The sequence below is a fragment of the Mesoplodon bidens genome, assembly GCF_964165515.1.
Source record: "Mesoplodon bidens genome assembly, chromosome: 7".
In the NCBI taxonomy this organism is placed as follows: Eukaryota; Metazoa; Chordata; class Mammalia; order Artiodactyla; family Ziphiidae; genus Mesoplodon; species Mesoplodon bidens.
Genome location: NC_138164.1, coordinates 47,752,835 through 47,775,398, shown reverse-complemented (window position 1 = coordinate 47,775,398; position 22,564 = coordinate 47,752,835). Strand labels below are relative to the sequence as shown.

Here is a 22,564-nt window from a genome sequence, read left to right as displayed (position 1 = left end):
CAGGATGACAAAACCCCTGCCACCCAGCCCAAGACTACGCAAAACCGATACATACTTTGTTCTCCTTAAGGGCTCGTATCTTGTCTTCCAAGTCCTGGAGGATCCTGTCTTGTTCACAGAAGACGCTCAGTTTAACCTGTGAACAAGAACAGGGTTGGAGAGGGCTCCCCTAGTGGCACAGTGGTTGGGAGTCCGCCTGCCGATGCAGGGGACACGGGTTCGTGCCCCGGTCCGGGAGGATCCCACATGCCGCGGAGCGGCTGGGCCCGTGAGCCATGGCTGCTGAGCCTGCGCGTCCGGAGCCTGTGCTCCGCAACAGGAGAGGCCACAACAGTGAGAGGCCCGCGTACCGCCAAAAAAAAAAAAAAAAACCAACATGTTGGAGAGGGCCTGGGATGATGAGAAAAGGCCACGGCTTTGGAGCACGATCCAAAAGCCTTTGGCTATAGATCCATCCAAACCCTGCCTGAAGCTGTGGGTCTGGAGGCAGCAGGCAGGTGCGGGGTCAGCCTGTCACTCTGCTCACTCACGTCAATGTCACTCTCGGCAATCTTCACTGGCTTCAGACTTCGGTCCTTGAGAAGATCCCGGCCTGTCATCTGGGAGGTGAACAATTTAAAGAAGGTTTAACCATGGGGTTCGGAATCAGAAGTCAAGAAGGAAAGTTACCCCTACAACGGACAGGTGTGGAAGTCTCGTCAGTGGCAGGTAGGGTCACGGCATGGAAAGGGCAAAAACTTGGGCAATACCTGCTTTTTTATGCTTATTTCATTTCAGGGAAAAAAGAAAACCTTTTTGAGATCTTTTAGTAGTACTTGTAAATTTCTCAAATTGAAGAAAACACAGACTTTCAAGTTACAGTATCATCAACTGTAAAGGCTTAAATTTGCTCCAAGTGAGTTCAGCATGAATCTTGGAAGACTTGCCACTGATAAGAGAGTTTTGCTACTAAACCTGGGGTCAAACATAATTAACAGAAGTCCACGACCCCGCCCAGGGCCATAGGATGGGTGGACCAAGAAGAACTAGCAAATCCCTTGGGCATCGTTGAGCCTTACTTCAAGGAAGTCTGAACAGCCCACCTCCCCATGACTAAGATCAGCCTTCCTCACTCTTCTGCTATTTGGGAAGAGGATCGGGTCAAGAGAAGAAACCTGGATTGTTCCTGGCTGAGGTTTTCAACTGATCCCTGAATAGCTGTACTTGCAATACAAGTTACAAGCTACCCTGTCCTCTCAAGAAAGGAAACCACAAAGCAGTAGACAAAAATCACCCAAACTTAGAAGCCAGTGGAATTTCACAACATTTGCCATCTTTCCCTAGACCCAGCATGGGCGACACGTTGCCCATCTCTCACTGACCCCTACGAAGTTAAACACTAACTCTTTTAGTCCATGTTTTCATTTCCTCCAAATCTTCTTCGTCACAAACTGTGCAGGGGCAGGGGAACCATTTTCACAGATGTACCCCCGTGGCCAAACCATAGCCAGGTCAAACGTGCCCCTTGTAGGGGAGGCCGTCTGGCTGAAGTCCATTTTGCAGATCTGACCAGAGAAATGGAGGATGGAGCTAGCCATAGCAGAGTCACTATGCAGAGGGTCCCAGTATGGAGGGACACACAGCTGCTGGAGAAATGGCCCTCACTTTCTCCCTACTCCATTAAGTTTGTGAGTGTGAATCAGAAGCAGAGATACATTAGCAAACATTCCCCTCAAAACTCAAGCCAACCATGTGCCCAAATCTAAAGGTCAAGGTGAAGGTCAAGGGAGAAGCCCTCTCCACGCCTTGAGCTGAAGGCTGAGCCTGGGCTGCAGACATGCCCCCACTCATTCCCCTGCTCCCTTTGGCGGCACAGTAGAGGACAGGGACCACTGTCTTCTTTATCTTGGTAAAGTCAGCCCCGAACGGAAGGCCTGGCACACTAGAATGCACTCGGCAAATTGCTTATTGCCTCACAGGTAGGTGAAAGGGAAATACATGTAGGTCAGTCCTAGAAAAAGTAGAACTCCAGCCAAATTCTGCTCTTCAAACTGGCAAATTATGTGTACATACAACCATACACACAGTCACAGAACACACTGACCACAGCAACAATCCACAAAAAATGATGGCTCCTGCAAGGGTAGGGGGCGCAGTGGGGGAAGCGAGGAAGGGGAATTAATCCTGGTGAACCACCAACACCAGGCAGGTGTTGAATTTCCCAGGCAGGACTTGGGACCCTAGCAGGTAGAGGGAGGGGAGTCTTCACTCTGTGTCACAGTCCTTTGCCAAAGTGAGGGGCCATAAGCTTGTCTACTCTCCAAGGGGCTGACCCTTGCCTCACTTCCTAGGAAGAAATCATTTTCAAATTGAGATAATTCTTTGGGGACTTCTCCTCTTAGCAAAACTCTTCCCTTTATGTCACTGAAGCTTTTTCCAGATGATATGTTTTTGATACTGAAATAGCAAGGCAGAGAGTCTAACTGAGCAATGCCTCATTTATCCAGCACCATCAGGCAACGAATGAGGTATTTCTGCACAAAAAGGGCACTTACAGAAAGCTGTCTTTTAAACTTTTTGATGGAAAGCTTTCTAAAAGTATGTCCTTTACTACCTTCACAGAACACTGAATATAAATTCAACCTTTTGGGGGATGAATCAGAGTCATTACAAAAATCAGTAATATAGAATTTCTTAGAAGTTCCTGTTTAGGACTATTTGCCTATCTAGCTAAATGCTCCCAAATTTCTGCGCTTTCATTTCCATTTCAGATTGACTTATAATGTTTCTTCTCTCTCTCAGGATATGAGCACTCCCTCTATCCTAAGAAGTAACTTTGTCTTTGTCCCCTTTTAATGTGCTGCTTTTAAGGTGCTATGAATTAGGAGCTCAAATGACTGAGTCTATGAGGATTAGAAACTCAGCAGAAGGGACACACTTGCTGCTCTTCCCTGTCTCCCTCCCTCCATCTGGGCTTGGTACCCACCAAGGGACATCCTCCCACCCCTTGTGTCTGCCACTATTATGGGCCTTAGTAGATGATCTGTTCTGTCTTCCCTCACTTGACAAGAACCTAATTAGGAAGGACTGTGGGGACTGTGATGCGTTTTCTCTGTACCCTCAAAGCCCAGCCCAGGGCCCGGCGTGAGAAGCGTTTGCTTAGTGAGTCTGGGAATGTGACAAAACGAGGTGAGCTGGCTGTGCTCAGGGCCTGAGACCTCTTTCGGTGGAGTAAAGGTCACAGGGTTTAGAGCAGGGGCTTCGTGACAGTGTTTACACAACTCACAGGCCCTTTAAGCTTCTGAATTTAGCTTTGTTCCAGAGAGCTGAGGCTTCTAAGACACAGCCACAAACAGTATATTACATCTCATTTTCCTTTTAAAATTGCACTTTGTGATAGCAATGTTTAAATCCATTCAAAACATCAACTATGGGTCCCTAGCACCTCTGTCACCAGAAAAAGTGAAAGTTAGTGGGTACTCATCCATTTGAATGAGTCTCCACATCGGAAGGCAATTAAAGGCCTCCCAGGCATCTTACTCCCCCCTCCAGCACATCCCAAGACACCTATATGCAGGGCTCAAGATGACTGGACACAGCTCCTGCTTTCCAACCTGCAGCCTCCCTTGGAACGCTATAAAAGCTGGTCACGTTTCAGGCACTACCTCTGCATCTCTCAAAGGGGTGGATGGTGGGGAGGTGGGCGTTTTGTTCTAGTCCAGCTCCAGAATGTTTTCAAACATCAACACCCTGCCCTGAAGAAGAGCCACCCTAATCCCAGGGCCACGGTGGAATCTCAGGACACCCCAGCTCCTCCAAGGTGACCAGGAACTGCTGCTCCCTCCCAAGGAACCCAGGCTCTAGGGCAGCCCTCACCATGAAGGCAGACGAGCGAGAATGGGGACACAACACAAGCTGGTGGCAAGCTAGGCAATCCCCACCACCCCCGCCCCCAATGGCAGCACAAAAGATGGAGTCACAAAACACTACGGATGAGAGGCTCAGCCTGGTGCACCAGCCAAAACGCTGAGGGAGCTTCGATAGACAGAAAATAAACCGAAATGACTCGCGGGAAGCCTGGAGGCGGTCAGGAGAGCCCCTGGTGAAGCAAGTGATGGAGTCGGCACTGAGCCAGAAGCAATGGAATGGCCCCGCCTGGAGATGCAGATCAGATCATCTTACGCTTCTCCGGGGCCGACAGCCCCGTGCTGACTTCTTCAGCACTTTGTAAAGCACGTTGATCAAAGGTTCATTATTTTTTATCTGTTCCAAACAAAAAGGCAAATACAACAAATCGTAACAGGTAAGACATCAAACGACATTTGAAGGAGCCAGAATTTGGAGAACTGGCAAGGGGAAACCTTAAGGAGGATGTGTGTTGTGCAGTTCACATGAGTGTGTCTCAGTCTGGTTGTGCGGCTTCCCAGCCGGTGGACCTTTCCAGACTTCAGTTCCCTCATCCGTAAATGGGGGATCGTAGGTGCTGCCTGATCTTCGTGCAGGCTAGTTTACGTGGGAGTGCTGATTTCAGTGGCCATGTGCTTCCTGGTTCTGCCACAGAAGGCGAGAGGGGACTGCTTCTTCCTCTGTCCTCCCCCCATCACACAGTGTAAGATACTGAACCTGTAGTTTAGAGTGGAGCCATGCATTAGTCTCAGCCCCACCCACCTTTGGTCCCTCAGACTCTCGCCTCCACACCTAAACCATTATGTCTTACCCATGATGCCAACTGCCTCCAGCTCCTTTGAGAAGGAACTGTCCCCACCCACTAAGACACTGGATCTCAACCCTGCCTCCACCACTGAGATCACCCAGGAGCTTTAAAAGACTGATGCCTGAGTCCCACTCCAAGAAAACTTGGATATAATTGGTCTGGGGTGGGGCCTAGGTACTGGGATTCTTAAAAGCCCTCCTGGGTGAGTCTGATGTGCAGCCAGGAGTGGGAATCACTCCACTGAAAAATGGTTCTCACACTTGAGCATGCTTCAGAATCATCTGGAGGGCTGTGAATATACAGACTTGCTGGGCCCCGCCTCCAGCAGCTCTGGGGTGGGAGCCAAGATTGCTCATTTCTAACAAAGCCCCAGGAATTGCTGACACTGTTCATCTGGGATCACACTTTGAGGACCATTGCTTTTAAACCACGTTTCTCAGCCATACCTACACATTAGAACACCTAGGGAGTGTCTTTCTTTCTTCAAGAATAATACCTGAGTATTACCAGTTAAATCAGAGTCTCTAAGGGGTAAGACCCAAGCATCCATATTCATTGCTCTAGTTCACAACCAGCGTTAACAATCTCTCTTCAGAATAAAAGACCTCCGCTTACTGTGCACAAGAATCACCCCAGAGCTTGATTTTAAAAACACAGAATTCTGGGCATCATTTCCAGTGGTTCTAATTCAACAGAACCCTCCAGATCTGCAATTTTATATCAAGCTCCCAGATCATTCTGAGATAGATGGTGTTCCAGACCATGACTTAAGAACTCTGTTCCAGAAGCTAACTGGAAACAGACTGCGAACAGAGAAGCCTAGATCTCAGGCTCTGTCAGGAGAAGTCCAGAGGCCAGGCACCTGGAGCCACTGATGACGTCCCTCACTAGGGACAAGAGCCCCTTTGGGGCTGACGTCAATCTGCTCCACCTAAAAGGCACCACCTGTGTGGTTGCAGGTGCCCTCCCCCCCACCTCACTTTACCAGCTGTGCTTCCCAGATGCATAAAAACAATTCAAGCCGTAAACAACAGCGAAACTTCATACCCCCTTTTCAGACCTGGCTCTGGTGTAGGGTTCTGAAGAGCAGAGCATTAATGCCAGAAATACAACTCAGCGAATGCAACTTCAGGGCAGATGAGGTACATGGCACACGGAAGAAAGGAGGCAGGTGTGAAGTTAGTCACAGGGTTCGAATCTCAGCTTTGCAGAAGTTACCTCTCTGATACACGGGTTCCTGATTAGTAAGGTGGGGATAATAATTCTTATTTGCTCAAAGGTGCTGAGAGGATTAAGTGAGATAATGAACAACAGGTGCCCCCAAATTGCCAGGCAAGAACAGGTGCTTAATCAGCGTGAAATCCTTTCCACCCTGGCACTGCCAAGTAAAATGCCAGGAAAGTAAACATTTCCAAAGAGAACACTAACACAGAGCATCTTTTAAGAGAGCGGAGTCTGCTTTTATTTGCTCATTTGGCAGCCCAGCAGGAATGCTCACTTCAGGAGACCAAGCTCCACAGCATGTGGGCAAACACCACCAACGGGTTCTGGAACCCAAGCATCAGCTGATGGAGGCGGAGGGGACATGGGCTCTGGATCCTTAAGTCTGTGGCCTTTGGGACAGGGACGCAGGGGACTCTGTGCCAACCTGGTGGGGGCAGGGAGACCATCCTTCTCCAGAGAGGCTTACCTCTCCCCACAAGGACCAAGGAGGGACCTCTCACAAGAAGCTGGTCACAGCGGGGCTGTGCTCGGCGCCATCTCCACGACCAGGCTGGGCTACACCGCCCATTCAATTGTGTCTTCCGAGGCCCTCGTCTCAGGGACCCCCACTGGGCTCGCGGCAGCTCATCTTGTCTAGCACGTCACAGGATCTCAAGAGTCAACGGGCCTGAGGGTTTTCCTGATCCAGTCGCTCATCCCACTCAGTGCTCACCTGGCCTCAGCTGCACCCCAGTGATGGGGAGGTCACTGTGACCTGTGGTGGCCCTTTTAGAGAAGTCTTTCTTCTACTCAACTAAAACCTGTCCTTATAGCTGTGATCCACTTGTCTTAATCGCCCCTCAGAGCCACGGAAGACACATGGTGCCATTTTAGAGCTTTATAGACAGTCTCTATGTCTTGCCTGCATTGCCCCTTCCTCCTTCAACCAACCACACTGTAGCTGGGCTGCCTGCTGCTGTGTTTCTTGTTCCTGTCCAGTCTGCTTTCCATCAGGGAATCCCCCACCCTTCACTCCACAGGGAGGCTCGGCTGGGATGAAGCCAACCTGAGTGTGCAAGTGGCCACCTTTCTTCCCTGGCCATGTGGAAAGTGGAACAGTTGGTGGCATGGCCTGAGCTCCTGGAACACAAGCCCTGGCTACGTGAACCAGTATATTCCCCTTGTGGCTCAGCAGGCTGATCTGGGTTTCGGATACCTGCCAACAAAAGCATCCGCCTGATACACTCCTCAGCCACAGTTCTTGCAGCCCCTCATCACCTCTCCTTTGATTCCAGCCCTTCCCTCGTCTGGATCCTGAAGTGAAACGTCCATCTGGGAACTCTACACCCCAGCTGGGTCTGAGCAGAGCAGGCCCACTGCCTCCCTGATTTGGAGGGAGGCCAAGGTGATGTCAGCCTTTCTGAATGATGACTCACACACAACACAAACCCCAGCATCTTTTCCCACCCATGTTGCTGGTAAGCCAAGTGTCTCTCACCTGCTGGTGCTGTTATAGGGGGACTGGTTCTCTAAGAGGAGCTTAGCAACTGGAGTAGCAGCTATGAGACCAGGGAAATTCTGGTATCAACACAGCTGTTTTTCAAGATAAACAGTGACAACTTCCAATCACTAGTTAATGTTTTGGTCACATACGGCTCCTAGCTGGTGAAACACCCCAAGGATGCAACCTTGTCTCTATCACAGCATAAACATTTCCTGGCAGAAGGACCCCAGTTCAGCTCCATAAAAAACTTAATACCTTTGGGTCCACAGTAGTAGAAGCAGCATTGTAAGAGCGGCTGGGAGGCAGGGTGATTAAGAGCACCAGCTTCAGAGTCAGCGCTGCTCCCAAGAACTGACTCCCCGGTAACTACTTACATGGTCTTGGGAGGGTCATTTACTTCTTTGAGCCTCAGTCAGTGAAAAAAAGATAACACCACCTCCCTTATAGGGCTACTGCCGCGGGTACATAATTTAACAGAAGTAAAACATGGTGACTGACACACATTTTACCCTCTATTGTTATTCCACTTCTGTTGGCAGTCAGGACACAGACTCCTGGCTCCACTCTGCTACCCTATGCCTCAGTTTTTCTCCCTCTCTAAATCCCTTTTATTGAGCTCAAGTTCTATAATCTTTAAGAAAACCAACCTGAGCTGGATCTTCTCTCCAGGACCAACTGTGAGGTCGGCTATCTCACACAAACAGGAATCAGAAGACAGCTATTTCCTGTTACTCTGGCTCAGGCACTTTATTAAGTTCCCTCGCACCATGCACCAAGCACTCTGAAGAGTGTTTTTTGGTACACCTGTGCTGCTGTGAGCCACACCTCTCCCACAGGCCTAGGTACATCGTGGATGCTCTACAAATACTTCTGTGTCACCTGCATGGCCCCGGGCATGGTAAGGCCGGGGAACAGGGACATGGTGGTACACAGGGCAGGTGGAGGCCGGGGGCTGCTCCAGGTCAGATGGGGGAGGTGGGCATGGTGGAAGGACCTACCCAGGTTCAGAGTGCAGGAGGGAGGGCTGGGCTGCACATCTGGCCCACACCACCACGTCTGGGCACTGAGGCCTGACTACCATACTCACTCACTCATGCTCTACGTGACCTGAATACCATGTAAGCTAGAAAACGTCCTGGTTTTGAGAGAACCCTCCTTGTTTTGCTCATGTCTGAAAGCCAAGTCTGACTTTTCTTCACTGCACCTTCCTTCCTAAAACCTAGAAAGACTCCAGAACCTGGACAATCTGCCCCCACTTTTCCAGCCACACCACCCTCACCCTGGCTCTCCCTGGCTCCCACAGTTCCCTTCCCTTTAACGTCAACCAACCTAAACCCTTGGCTCTTCAAGGCTCTGGACACACGCCACCTCCTCCAGAAGCCTTCCCAGCACTGCAGCCACAGTCATCCTCACTATCTCAGCTCTAAGCACTGGGCCAGACAAATCTTTATACGCTCATTGCAGAAAAGTCTGTGTTATTTCAGGACGCTTTCTTTCCCCGACCCAGAACATCTGGAAGTTTCTCAAGGCCAGAGAGCCTCGATTTTTCTCTTCCATCCCCCCTAGCTTCTCCAGAGCTGGATACAGCACAAGTGCTCATTACCAGATACATTAAGTTAACTGAGGGGTTCCTAATCAAAGGTCTTGATCTTGCCTCAGAGTGGGGAGGCCCCTCCTCTGCTGCCTTAGGACCTAATGTTCATACCCCTGCTTCTACAAGGCTGGGTGACAACCCCCAAGTTAAAAATATCTCAAGCCAGGTACACTGGGGACCGAGGGAGGCATGCCCCCCGCCCCAGTCACCTGGGTGTCCTCCCGCAGGGCCCTCTGCCCGCCCTCTCACACCCGCAGTTAATTAAAGGTCACATTCCTTCAGTCTAAGTCATGGCTCAGGCATAAGAAGTGCTTTTCACAGTGGGAGCTTTCAGAGAGCTGTGGGAACAGAACAATAGCAGCTCTCTTCCAGGCAGAATGCCTCTCACTTCTCTAGCAGCTTTCCCGGCTGTCTGTGCTGTGGAGGCTGATTTAGAGCCTGAACTTCATCACCTACAGGGAGGGGCCCGACGTTCATCTCCTAAACACGGATGGGAGGGATGGGAGGCTCTGGTACCCCTCAGAGCCACATGATTCCATGTGGCACTTGCTCCCCCTCCACTACAAAACCAGACAATCCATCAAACTGCTTGTGCCTGAAAACACACATCAGTGGCACCCTGTGAACCAAACCCATCCCCGCCCCACTGGAGGCTCTGAAGAAGCAACTGGTTATTATTTGGAGGAACCTTGTGGCTCTAACCAAGGACAGGAAGAAAGCAAGATCTCGTGCCCTCATTCTGTAAGCCAGAGACCTTACAGCAGAATTCACAAGAAACTGAGAAGAGCCCAGAGTCTGAGGCTACAAGAAATAAGACTCTTCTAAAAGGTACAAACTTCCAGTTATAAAATAAATAAATCATGAGGATGTAATGTACAGCATAGTGACTATAGTTAACAATACTGTATTGCATATTTGAATGCTGCTAAGAGAGTAGATCTTAAAAGTTCTCATCATAAGGAAAAAAAAATTCGTAACCAAGAAGGGTGATGGATGTTAATTAGATTTGTGATCATTTCCCAATATATACAAATATCATTAAGTTGTACACCTGGAACTAATACAATGTTATATGTCAATTATATTCAATTTAAAAATGAAATTTCCAAAAGCCACAGCAACCAAAGAAAAAAATCAAAAATCCCAAAACAAAAAAAAAAAATCCCCCTTCTGATTCAGACAGGAGACATCTTCATTTGAAACCTAGATTTGTAAGACCTGCAAGGCCTTTTTGGCTTTGGGGCTGGTCTCCAATGAGGCTGACACTCTCAGAAAGGTAAGTGTCGCAGGAAAGCAAGACCCCTGAGGCCACTCACCTTTAGGTCCAGATACTCCAGGTCTTTCTTCAGCTGGAGGTAGGTATCGTCAGCCTTCAAATGAAGCAGAGAGAGAGAAAAAAGCCAGTTACGAACACCAAAGGTGTCCACAACTCAGGGCTTCACGTGTGACTCATTTACACCTGTGCAGCTTCGGGGACAAGAGACCACAGCAGACCAACACATCCAGGCCACAGAGGAAGCACAAATGTCTCGGTGCAGCTCAGAGCTCTCTCAGCATGGTGGATCTCCCAGGTCTACCATGTGGGGAAAGCCAGCTTGTTCCCCCCATTGGCTGAGGACAGTTTGATGAGGAGGACGGAGACAGCACACATCCCACCAGAGGACCAGGACAGCAGAGCAGCTGAGGCAGAGGCGAGCTCCTGAGACAGAACTAGAGAGGTCTACCTGGAAGAGGACATGCCACACTCCAAACCTTTGCACTGGGCCACTTCACATGCATGAGGGAAAATGACCCCCTGATGGGTGTGGATGGATGCCTGGAAGAGGCATGGAGATGACCTAGGTGACCCAGGGAGGTTCCCTTTTGACCTTGGGTTCCAGAACGATAAGCACCAGTAGCTGCAGAAGGTTTCCTGGAAGTTTTGGCTCCGTTTGCTGAGCGTGGGGCCAAGGTGGCTGGGTCAGGAGCTAGATAAGGAAGGTCCAGGCAGACCTGTCTGCTTGTGTCATCTCTGACAGTCTGTTGAGTTCTTCAGTATAATTACCAGAAACAGTGAGAATAAGGAAAAGACTCTTTGATTTCCTAGAACTTGTGCTTCCTATGTAATGGATCACAGAAGCTAACTGTGAGGGAGAGGGGCTATGAAAGCTTAAGAAAAACAGTCCGGGCACTTTCTCAGCCAACGAAGAGGCCTCTCAGCAAGCCAAAGCAAGCCAGGGCTAGGAAGGTGGTCCAAGTTTAGAGCTCTGGTGTAAAACAAACAAAAATAAATAATGCAAAACGTTCAGGCAGTGCTTTTAAGCATGAGAAGGCCTGAAGGACCACTGCCAGGGACACCAGTGGTTTGCAAGATCTTATTTCTGTCCCTAAACTGTCTCTTTACCCATCCCTACTTCCACAATCAGCCCAGTCCCGCAGTAAGAGGGACAGAGAAATGTTATTAAAAATCACCCAAATTCACAAATTAGGGTTTTGCACGTGCTCCCTTATATTCATTTTTCCAAATACATTTCCTGTATCTCTCAGGTCCCACTAAAACAGGACAGGTAAGGATAGTGACAATTCTCTCAACCTCCTCATCTGTCCTCTGCCTACTTCTGTGCAGCTCGGGGGACCAGGCTCGTGTGGACCAGCATCTTCTTTAAGATGCTCGGGATGCCCAGGAGAACGACTGTCTGGCTACTCCTCGAGGAGCTTGCCTGCAACCCTTCATGTCTCGGAAACAGTTTAGAACACTGTGCCAGACAGGACCTGGAATCTGGCTCCAGCCTGCAGGCCACTAGCTGAGGGATCCTGGGGAAGCCACTTTCCCACCTGTCCTACCTAACCTCTCCCAGGCTACTGTGAAATTCACTGGGATAAGGGGTGTGAAGACGCTCTGACAGTCAGCAGGGCACTGTCCAGATGAGAGGGCACCATGCCTTCTCCCTCCAGGCTGACACACACCTCTCAGCATCCCAAGGAGTACCCAAGGTGGCAACAGGATGACAGCTAGCACAGCCCTTGGGCACGGCCACACACCAGCCTTGCAGTCATTGCTCACAGGCAGAGAAGCCACAGTTCAGGCCCCTCACACTACATGCAGCCTCCACCCCAGCAACAGGGGCGTGGGCCCCATGACGGCTGCACAGTGTCTGGCAGTAGCATCCAGAAGCAAACAGGCAGGAACAAGGGAGAGAGCCAGATAGCAGGACAGACTAGAGCACGGGCACGAGGGAGCACAGGCCAGCATGTCACTCCCCTGTCCCCGGGGTGGCCCCCAGCCCTGAGAGAGCCCACCAGCGCTGACCTGGCAGGTGGGAAAGGTCAGCTCGTGCTGCAGTAACTGGCCGATGGCGAAATTTCGCACCCTGGCCAACTTGGCCTGGTGCCGCCGTAACCGGGTGAGAAGCAGTGAGAGCTCCTCCAGCTGCAGGTGTGTAGACACATCATGAGGAAATTAGCCACCGCAGGAGCACGACGCTATAATTACTCTTCACCCCGGTGCCGGCACAGCATTGATGTGACACCATTAAGTAATTATTGCATTAATTCTGTCATTAGGACAAGTAAAGGCACCGGCAGAGAAGGGGCTGCAGGAAGTAGTTTTTATCAGGAAACAGCCACCAGCAGTGCAACCTCACCCAGACTCGAGTTTTGAAGACAGTGAACTAATCAAAGCAAAGACCAGGAAGAAAGGAGAGGAGTTAACCGGAGAAAAAGGCAGGTGGCTGGAAAATGCTGCAGACTAAATGCTGCCCAAAAGAGAATAAACACCACAGTCTCCTCCACTTCCCCCCACCAGGCTCTTCCGCTGACCTCAGGAGGTCCCAATGCCAGCGGGATGGGCCTGAGCAAGTCATTCGACTTCTCTGAGCCTCAGTTTCCTCACCTCTAAAATGGGGATTGCATCTGACTGGCTCAGGGAAGAACTCTGATGAGATTAGCCCTTTGAAAGCTGGATAAGATCAGTCACCTGGAGGGGGAGAGGAGGTGCTGCTTACCGATTTTCCATGTAAACTGGGAGCACTGACAGTGTGGGTCATGTAACCCATGGAGGGCATGGAGCGTCGGTCCACATGAGAGGAGTTCTGCAGGAGGGGAGACATGAAGTCACACCGAGAGCCGGGTGTGGAGGGGGGCGGGGGCCAGAGCCTCTGCCACTCACTACCAGGGCAGCCAAGCACAGGGCATGGCACCTCCCTCAGCCTCAGGCTCTTCATCTGTCAAATTAGGATACACATCTTTCTCACCAGGTTATGACGATGACAAACTGTGAGAGCCTCTCCGGATTTAAAACGTAAGTCAGGTTATTATAAATAATTGAACTAGTTAAACACAGACATCTTTCCCTGCCTTCCAAGCTGCAAGGAAGCAGACTTCTAGTTGTGTGACCATGTGCAAGTAACTTCATCCCTTAATGCCTAAGAGTTCTCATGTGTGAAATGGGCACATGGGTATCCCCTGCTTTACAAAAGTTCGCTTTATGCCACTTTGATTTTACAAAAGACCTACCTTTAGCCCCCGTTTTTGATAACCAAAATCCAAAGGCGATTTTCACTTTCACAGAAAATGTAGTTGCTTCTTTGCTTTATGCCACTTTGGCTTACTAAAGGTTTCATAGGAACACTCTACCTTCAGATAGCGGGGAAAACCTGAAATAATAGCACCTACCTCATCGGGGTGTTGTAAGAATTAAAGCCTTTAGCGCTACACCCAGCACTGAAGTACAGTACTATGTAAGTGTTACCTATCATTATCCTACATTGCTCAAGTTTGTGTTCAAACCATGTGAGGCTCCTAACGCCCTACTGCTGGGCTCCAGCAGTCTGGCAGAGCCTCGGGAGTCTCACCTTGGGGGTGTGGCCCCACGCCTTCCTGGGAGAACCGCTCAGCGAGATGTCCACACTCCTTCTCTGGTCCGGGGGCTTCACAGTGACCCGCTCTGCTGGCGTGTGTGGCCGCCGGGGTGGGAAGGCCCTCAGGGGTCCCAGGGGAGGGATGTCCGAGGGAGATGGAGGCACGGAGATGGAGCGGGGCACCTCTAGCATGCTCCTGCTTCGGCCCTGGTCGGTGAGCTCTGGGGAGCCGGCACAGACGGGCGCCGTGGGGCTGCCGTGCCGGAACTGCTGGCGCTGCTGCCACTCGTAGAGCTGCCACACGGTGCCATCCCGGTGTGCCCGGCGCTCCTCACTCGACATCTTCAGGTGGCTGGCTCGGTCCTGCGCGTACTTGTAGTCACTCGGCAGGTTGCGGGGAGGGGGTGAAGAGCCCCCTGAGGGGCGTCGGCTGCTCTTGGGAAGAGTCTGGTAGTTTTCTGGGAAGGACAGGGATTGGCTGGGACCCTGGCGAGGAAGGGTCTGGTCCAGGGGCAGGCTGAGGAGAAAGGAGAGGACAGGTAAGAGGACCAGCAAGGGGTCTGCTGGGCTTCTGGAAACACAGCTAGGCAAAGCCACAAAGCCAGGCACGTGAGGGAGCTCTGTACGAACCCCAAAGAACAATCAACGCAGACACCCAGGACTTCAGTCACTTCTTCCCTTTGCAGAGGATTCCTAAACCACTTTATCCATCAACCTTGGAGTGTCAACCCCCCTACCAGGACGACTTGGCTGCCCCACTCCAAGTGCAGCATGATTAAACCTGCCTCTCTCTCTCTTGCCATCAGTCAGCTTTTCCATCAGGTGTGCACATCTCTAGGAGATGTCTCACGGTCACCAAGACGTTCCCCAGCACCAAGTCCTGGAGGTTCTTAAAGGAAGTGGCTGGCATCAGTTCTTTTCTTTCCCTATTACTTTTTTTTTTTTTTTTTTTTGCGGTACGTGGGCCTCTCACTGTTGTGGCCTCTCCCGTTGCGGAGCACAGGCTCCGGACGCGCAGGCTCAGCGGCCATAGCTCACAGGCCCAGCTGCTCCACGGCATGTGGGATCTTCCCGGACCGGGGCACGAACCCGTGTCCCCTGTATCAGCAAGCGGACTCTCAATCACTGCGCCACCAGGGAAGCCCTATTACTTTAATCCAGATCCTGATTAACTACCTCCACCCAGACAACTCTGAGACCTTCCTAACTAGTTTCCATGCTGTACAGAGTCAACTGCTTGGATCTAATCACTCCTGTGCTCCAAAACCATCAATGGCTCCCTAATGCTTATGAAATAAAATTTAACCCCCTTCTCCTGATACTCACAGCTCTCCAGCACCTGACCTCAACCTACCTTCCCTTCCTGCTGTTTTCTCACTGCTCCACGTACCCGGGCCAGGATCAAATTGGGGCAAGTTGGCCGTCAAGGGTCCAACATTTAAGGAGGCACCCCCCTCTCAGGTGCACCCTTGCACTTGCTGGAGCCTGAGTGTGAGGGCCTCACCCTAATATTGCCTGGCCTCCTACACACTTGGACAACTTTCTGCAGTAGAAAAAGCAGAGGAAGTCTGACCTACGGCTGAATCCACTGGCTGTGTGACCTTAGGCAGCTTACCTGACTGCTCTGAGTCTCAGCTTCCTTACCTATAACATGAGGACAGAACTACCTGCCTCCTAAGGCTGCCTTGAAAAATAAATGAGACAGGAAGAGAACACAGGCTCCTTGCCTGATACACAGGCGGTACCTTCACCAGTGGGTGCTCCCTTCCCACTTCTCTCTCCTTATTCTCATAATACTGTTCCTCCTTCCCCTACCTGTATGGGCTCACCTTGCCCTATCACCAAATCTCACTCATTCTCCAGGACACTGTCCCATGCCTCTTCCACAGAGGCCTTCTGCAATGCCACGGCCCTCAGGGTTCCTGCCCTGCTCTGACCTAGTTACTGTACAGTCCGTAACTTTTCCAAGGTCCTGTATTGATGTAACCTTTTCCTACTCGTAAGCTGTCTCTTCCCCAGCCAAGCTGTAAATCCTTGCGGGGCAGCAACTCTGTCTTACATTCTGCGGTGATGTCCGCGGTCTGAGAAAGTGCTGACACATAACCAGCCCTTCAACAAATACTCCGGCACACAAAAGCTGGATGGGATGGTGAAAACTACTACCGACCAGCCATCTTATTTTCTGAAAGAAAAATTCAGCAAGGGCCAACTACAGTTTTATTAAGTTTTAAAAGTCTAACCTGAGAGGCAGCAGGATGTAAAACGGACAGGTTCTGGAGTCAGGCCTGGGCTGGAATCCTGACTCTGCCTTTACCTATCAATTTTATCTAACAAATCTTTATACAGCAGCACTCACCAGACCTTGTTCTAAGCTCCAAGTGTAGTCCAGCAGCATCAGCACCACCTGGGAGCTTGTCAGAAATGCAGGTTATCAGGCCCCACCTGAAATCAGGAACCCTGGGGGTGGGGCCCAGCCACCTGTGGTTTAACAAGCCCTCCAGGTGGTTGATGTTTGAGAAGTGCTGTTCTAATTGTTTTTAAACTCATTGTATCACTCTCCTTACGGTAAAATGGGGCCACTAAGAACCATTTAATAGATTGTTGTGAGGACTAAAAGTAGTTGTCATTCAAAAAATGGTGACTTTCTTCTCCCTTTTTATCTTATCTTTGCAATTACGGGCGGTAATTTTAAGATCTCTTCAGCTTGCCCAGCTTGTCTCCTTGCCACCAGGTGGCAGGGTTTGCTATGGATTTCCCAGAGTCAGAGGGGACTGTGTCTCTGAGGAAGGGCAGTGCCTGAACCCTCAAACAGCAGTGGTGGCAATGGCAGAAACCAGGCTGGGGGCTTCCCCCGGGGAGTTCATGACTTTACTAACCATGGCTCACTCTGCCTGAAGCAAAATGCAAACGATGTAAAGCACGTCCCAGCCATGCTCGCTCTATACACCCCTTCAGTCTGGCTCTGCAGCCCACTCCCCATGCCTGCCTGTGGGGTTCAGATGGTCAGAGCCCACCGCCGCCAGGGCAGTGCCCCAAAGCCCTCAGCTTATCCTCTAGCCTGTGCCCTCTGCTTATGCACTGCTGGCCATGCCCCCAGAGCTGGCCATTTGGGGGTGACCCCAAAGACCCCAGGGCAATGGTGAGTCCTGGTGCCAGCGGCCAAACCACAGTAACCAACGGATGGTGGAGGGAGGGACACAGGAGGTAGCGTTGTAAGGTGAGGTAAAGGTCACCCGGGAGCAGGCAGGAACGCGCAGAGCAGCTCTGTCCTAAGAGCAGATCCATTTGCTGGCCCCCAACCCCAGCTTTATCCAAAAGAAGCCTCGAGGTCTCCTGCCCTCAAATCCCGCTCTGTGCCACTGGGGGCTCCCTTTCCAAAAGGCACCTATATATGCTGATATAGCCCCTATAAAATGGTCATATCGAAACGTGAAATCAAGTTTTATAACCAATTACTTATGCAGCAGGCAGCCCTCACCTGAGCTTCCACATCGGCTGTGCAGGACTTCCACGTTTTACTCTGTTCCTCGTGGTAATGTTTGCACCCCTGACTCGACACCCCTGCCATTTTATTTTACAAGTATGCATTACTTTAAACACCAGGGAAAAAATGGAAGGCTAGAATTTCGAAACAACCTCATTGAATGTGGTAAGATTCTAAGGGTGTATCAGTCTGTGTTGCAAACCATCATTCTAAAGGAGTTTAAAAAAGTGAAATATAATATACATCTCCAAGTACTAAAAGAACAATTAGAAATAATTCCCTGTGTTGGTCTAGAGCTGAGAATATGAGATCATATTAACAGTTCAAATAACCCTCCTTCCAATGTCTAACGTGCTCCATCTAACGAGATTAGCACAGTCTCAATCATACACAGAGCAGGGATATCCCTCTTCTGTATTATCAACAGGAGGAGGTTCCTTTATTAAGCAGCCAGAACTACTTATTACTTGACTGTAAGAGATTACAAACACATCTTTAAGGAAAAAAAAAAAAGATAACTCTGATATGCAATACGCAGTCCTTCCCAGCTACAGGTGAACGATCCGTTGAGCACTCTGCTTACGCAGAGGCAGACAGCTTTCTTCTCAAAGGGTCGTCTTCAATCCCTCACGTTTACTTTTCAGCCCCCTGAGAACTACTTCTGTCATTAGACTGAGATTCCTCTTACTGAGTGCTCAATGACCTCCAAGGCCAACAAACTGTTTTCATTTAGACCTAATGTCTCCCTGCCCCTTAGATAAGAAGGGCTCAAACTCCCCCCCTCACGTTCTAGGGACAGTCCGACGCCTTCCCCAACCACCTCTTATCTCCTTGCAGTTGACTTCTCATCCTTTAGCTTCCCATGTGCCCCCAGCCCCCATTATGTGTAGCAGAATAACGTAGGTCTGTGGGCTGCCAGAGTTATGTAGAGACATTTCACAACCACAGCTTATAACTTACATAACGTACAACTTACACCAGCGGTACAGCTTTGCAAAGTCCTTTCTGCACCCCTGCCACGAAGCGTTTCTCAATGGCCACGCCTTCCTTCTGGTTCCCTTTGGCCTTCCCCTCGCATTACTCTGCCTCCTGACTTAACTTCAAAATTCTAGTTCTATTAAGAAGGTCTACTCATCTAAGCCCATCAAGAAGCTCAGTGGAACCAAAGGTCTCTGCTACTGAGCATGAGACCAGCAGAGAGACCCTGACATTCCAGATTCTCCTTCCGTGGTACCCAGCCTCCTCAGAAGGCACCACATCCAGGGAGCAGTCTCATGCTGCCAACTGGACTCCTTCCAAATGAAACTTCCCTCACCACACTCCGGTTTTCCTCCTCCATCTTCTGCTAGACTTCTTTATGCAGACTCTGCTTTTGCCCACCCCCTTGGACTGGAGATCCTCAGGGTTCTGCCTTTGGCCCTCTGCTATTGTTCTAAGCTAGTTATTCTCAACCCTGATTACATGCTACAGTCACCAGGGGTAGGGGGGGTTTTGAAAACTCCTGATGTCCAGGCTGAAATTCGGATCATCAGAATCAGATTCTCCAGCATGGGACCCAGGCCTCAGTAAATGTCAAACCTCTCTCATATACTGGTATCACCTGGAGAGCTTTTATTTATTTATTATTATTTTTTTTTACATCTTCATTGGAGTATAATTGCTTCACAATGGTGTGTTAGTTTCTGCTTTATAACAAAGTGAATCAGTTATACATATACATATGTTCCCATATCTCTTCCCTCTTGCGTCTCCCTCCACCTGGAGAGCTTTTAAAACAGACTGATGCCCTCACCTTGCCCCAGACCAAATAAGGCAAAATCTCTTGAGCAGGGCCTCAAATGACCAAATTGTGCGGCCACGATTAAGAACCACTGCTCTAGGGCTTCCCTGGTGGCACAGTGGTTGAGAGTCCGCCTGCCGATACAGGGGACACGGGTTCGTGCCCTGGTCTGGGAGGATCCCACATGCCGCGGAGCAGCTGGGCCCGTGAGCCATGGCCGCTGAGCCTGCGCATCCGGAGCCTGTGCTCCGCAACGGGAGAGGCCACAACAGTGAGAAGCCCGCACACCGCAAAAAAAAAAAAAAAAAAAAAAGAACCACTGCTCTAAGCGTTCAACCCTCAGTGATTTTGACTACTGCCAGGGCATCAGTTACCACCTCTAGGGCAATGACTTCCAAATCTCTCCCTAAGCTGAACCCACATTCCCTATAACTTACTGCTTATCTCCACCTGGCCACTCCACAGGTACCACATTCCTCTTCAAGCTCATTTCTTTCTCCCATGCTCACATCTTGTGCACAGCGCCACATGCACCTATTAACCAAATCAAACTTGAATGTTAACCTCAACTCCACCTGTGGCCCTCCTCACCTTCCAGCCCTGGATGAATCAGTTTCCCAAGCCCTATACCTACCCAATCTCAAGGTCTAGGTATCCTATCCATCCCCTCCTCACAATCCTCACCATCTTTACCACTTTTGTTTAGGTCTTCCTCGCCTCCTACCCAAAATATGACCACCTCACACTTGGTCATGTTCTTTCCAGACTCTTCTCCATTTAACCATCTTCTATATGGTCACCAGAGCAAGCAGTTAACCTAAAATAGTAGTTTTCAGAGATGATGTGGGGTGGGGAAACAGGGACACTTGGTGGGGTATAAACTCAAACAGCATTGTTGAAGGTCAATTTTGTAATATCAATCAAAATTAAAATCACATATATCCTCTGACCTAGTTATTCCACTTCAAGTAATTTGTTCTTCAAGTGTACCTGCACTTGTTTGCAAAGACAATTAAGCATGGATATTCACTGCAGCATAGTCTGTAATAGCAAATGTTTATAACCAACCTAATTATCCATCAATAGGGAAATTGTATAAAGATCACTGCAGATGCATACAATGCAATACTCTGACCATTTCAAATTAATAATATGTCTATATGTGCTGATACAGATAGCCAAGATATCTTAAAATATCTATCGATATATTTATTGATATATTAAGTGGAACAAAGCAAGATGAAGAACATGGATTTTTGTTTTGTTTTGTTTTTAATATAGTGGCTGGTCTTTGGGGAGTAGATCTAGGTTTCTGAAATAAAATAGGAGGACATTTATTTTTCAGGATTTACCCATTGGTCTTATTTGGGTGTTTTACCCTGTAAGTAGATTACTGATTATTTGAGGGTACTGAGCAAAGAGAGATTTACACATCTAGCTATGAATTTGGTGATGAATTAATAATGGCTACAGAGAAAACTAAGCAAGCTATAAGCCTGAAAATTATCAATACCAGAAAATAAAAAATTGTACCACAAATGAAATTTAATTATTGTATACTACATGGCCCAGCTGTGAATATTTATACTTCACATTATACAATAATGTAAAAACTGACTAGTGATCTAAACAAAAATTATGCTATAACTATATTATGAAGCTGGGATAAGGCTAAGTGTGTCTTTGGAAAGGAAAGGTGGGGGGGGAATAAGAGACTTGAATCTTTATCATCTAGAGTAGAATGTCGATAGATAACTAAAACTGAAAACGTACTGCTGTTTCTTTAGTTATCTTATTTGGAAATATAGAGATAAATACATAAAACTACTAAAAGAATTGAAAGTGGTTGCCTCAAAGGTGGTGGAATCAGGAATAGGGATGGATGGGGTCATACTACTTAAATTCTTAAAATTATATACAGGTATTACTTTAATTTAAAAAAGTTTTTTAAACAAGGGGTAATTAAAACTGCCATTCTCATTTTGGGTGGGGTACATCAGAAGAGCCTGGGAAATTTCTTCACCATATTCATGGACCTGCTGTGTGAGAACTGAGATGAGGTAAGGAATATCTAGTCTGAAAAATCTCCTGAGGCCTCTTCCCTGCCGACACCCTTCAAACCACCCTCCTAAATATTAGAAACTATCATGCCATGCTCCTGTTTTAAGTCCATCAATGGCTTTCATGGGCCTTCAAGATTAAATCCAGACTCTTCAGCAGGAAGCACAGGCTTATCAGGGCCAAACTCATGCCCTTTCTATCTGCTTCTATTTCTGGTTTCTCCTGCTTTTACCTGCCCTAGTCAGCCCCATACCGACTTCAGTTCCTAAGAGTTGCTATCAATACATATAAAAGGAAACAGCTAACTTATCACGAGTAGCTTCTCTCTGACACACTGTCTCCTCTACTGGATTCCCCTTCTGTTGCTAACATCCAAGCTGGGATACCACTTATGCACTGATTGCTCCCAATCAGCATGTCCAACCAAATGTCAAACCTCCACACCACAATCCATATCCAAGTGCCTAACCTAACACCTCCCTCACTGGATAGTTAATAGGTTTCTCAGACTTAAAAGTCCCCAAAATGGAAACCCCGATTTGCCCCCAAAACTTGTTCCTAAGCCTTCCCCATCTCAGCAACCACCCGGATGTTAAGTCAACATTTAAGGGGTCATCCTTGTTCCTCTTCCCTTTCTCTCATCCTGCACATCCAATTCACTGACAAGCTTTTCTGTTTCAACCTGCAAAATGTACCTCAAACCTATTTCTTTCTATTTCCATTGGCACCATGCTGGACTACTGCAACAGCCTCTCCCCTAGGCTCTTATCTTCTTTGTGAATCAGATCACATCATTTACCTGTTTAAAACCTTCCAGTGGCTCTCCCTATTGCTTTTTCAAATAAAATCCAAATTCCTTACCTTAGACTATGAGGACCTGCACGATACAACCCCTGCCAGCTTTCCAATCTCACTCAGCAGTAAGGTCACTTAGAACTACCTCCTAGGAGGTCCACCTAGCCCAGCACCAAGAATAGCAGCTTCCCTCCTCTGTGTTTTTGGGCAGTAGCTATTTTCAATAAAACACAAAATCTGATCAAACAGAACTGACACCTGGTCTGTCCCAGGAGGGAATGGGAAGGTATCTTAGCTACAACACAAAGGGCCTTCCTTCTCCTAGTCTGACCCACAACAATGTCTACCAACTGCTTAGGGAGTTTCCATTAACTCCCAGTGAGTTCTCCACCACCTAACCTCACAATAGCCCACCTGGACCAGATTAAAGAAGCTACACAACCCACACATGCATACGACACCCACATATTCACAACAGCCCCACCCACCTAAAAAGAGGCCTAGCCTATTCCCCTTGGAGCACCACCGCCTCCAGACCCCACAGTGGAAAGTGTGGGCCTCACAGCAGGGAGAATGGAGAGTGGCACTTTAAAGCATGTGTATCAGGCCTGT

The 22,564-nt window shown here is 49.0% G+C and overlaps 1 protein-coding gene across 9 annotated transcripts in view; it reads right to left on the bottom strand.

Annotated features, from left to right (window-relative positions):
- The window catches only part of PLEKHA7 (pleckstrin homology domain containing A7), a 214,534-nt gene that overhangs the window by 25,890 nt on the left and 166,080 nt on the right, over positions 1 to 22,564 (bottom strand). For all 9 annotated transcript variants that reach the window (XM_081240244.1, XM_081240245.1, XM_081240247.1 and 6 more), the window contains 5 exons: positions 13,827 to 14,349; positions 12,978 to 13,064; positions 10,311 to 10,364; positions 531 to 599; positions 56 to 136 (listed from right to left, as the gene is read on the bottom strand). In XM_081240244.1, the coding sequence (XP_081096370.1) occupies positions 56 to 136; positions 531 to 599; positions 10,311 to 10,364; positions 12,978 to 13,064; positions 13,827 to 14,349 (814 nt within the window). The remainder of the gene's footprint in view (positions 1 to 55; positions 137 to 530; positions 600 to 10,310; positions 10,365 to 12,977; positions 13,065 to 13,826; positions 14,350 to 22,564) is intronic.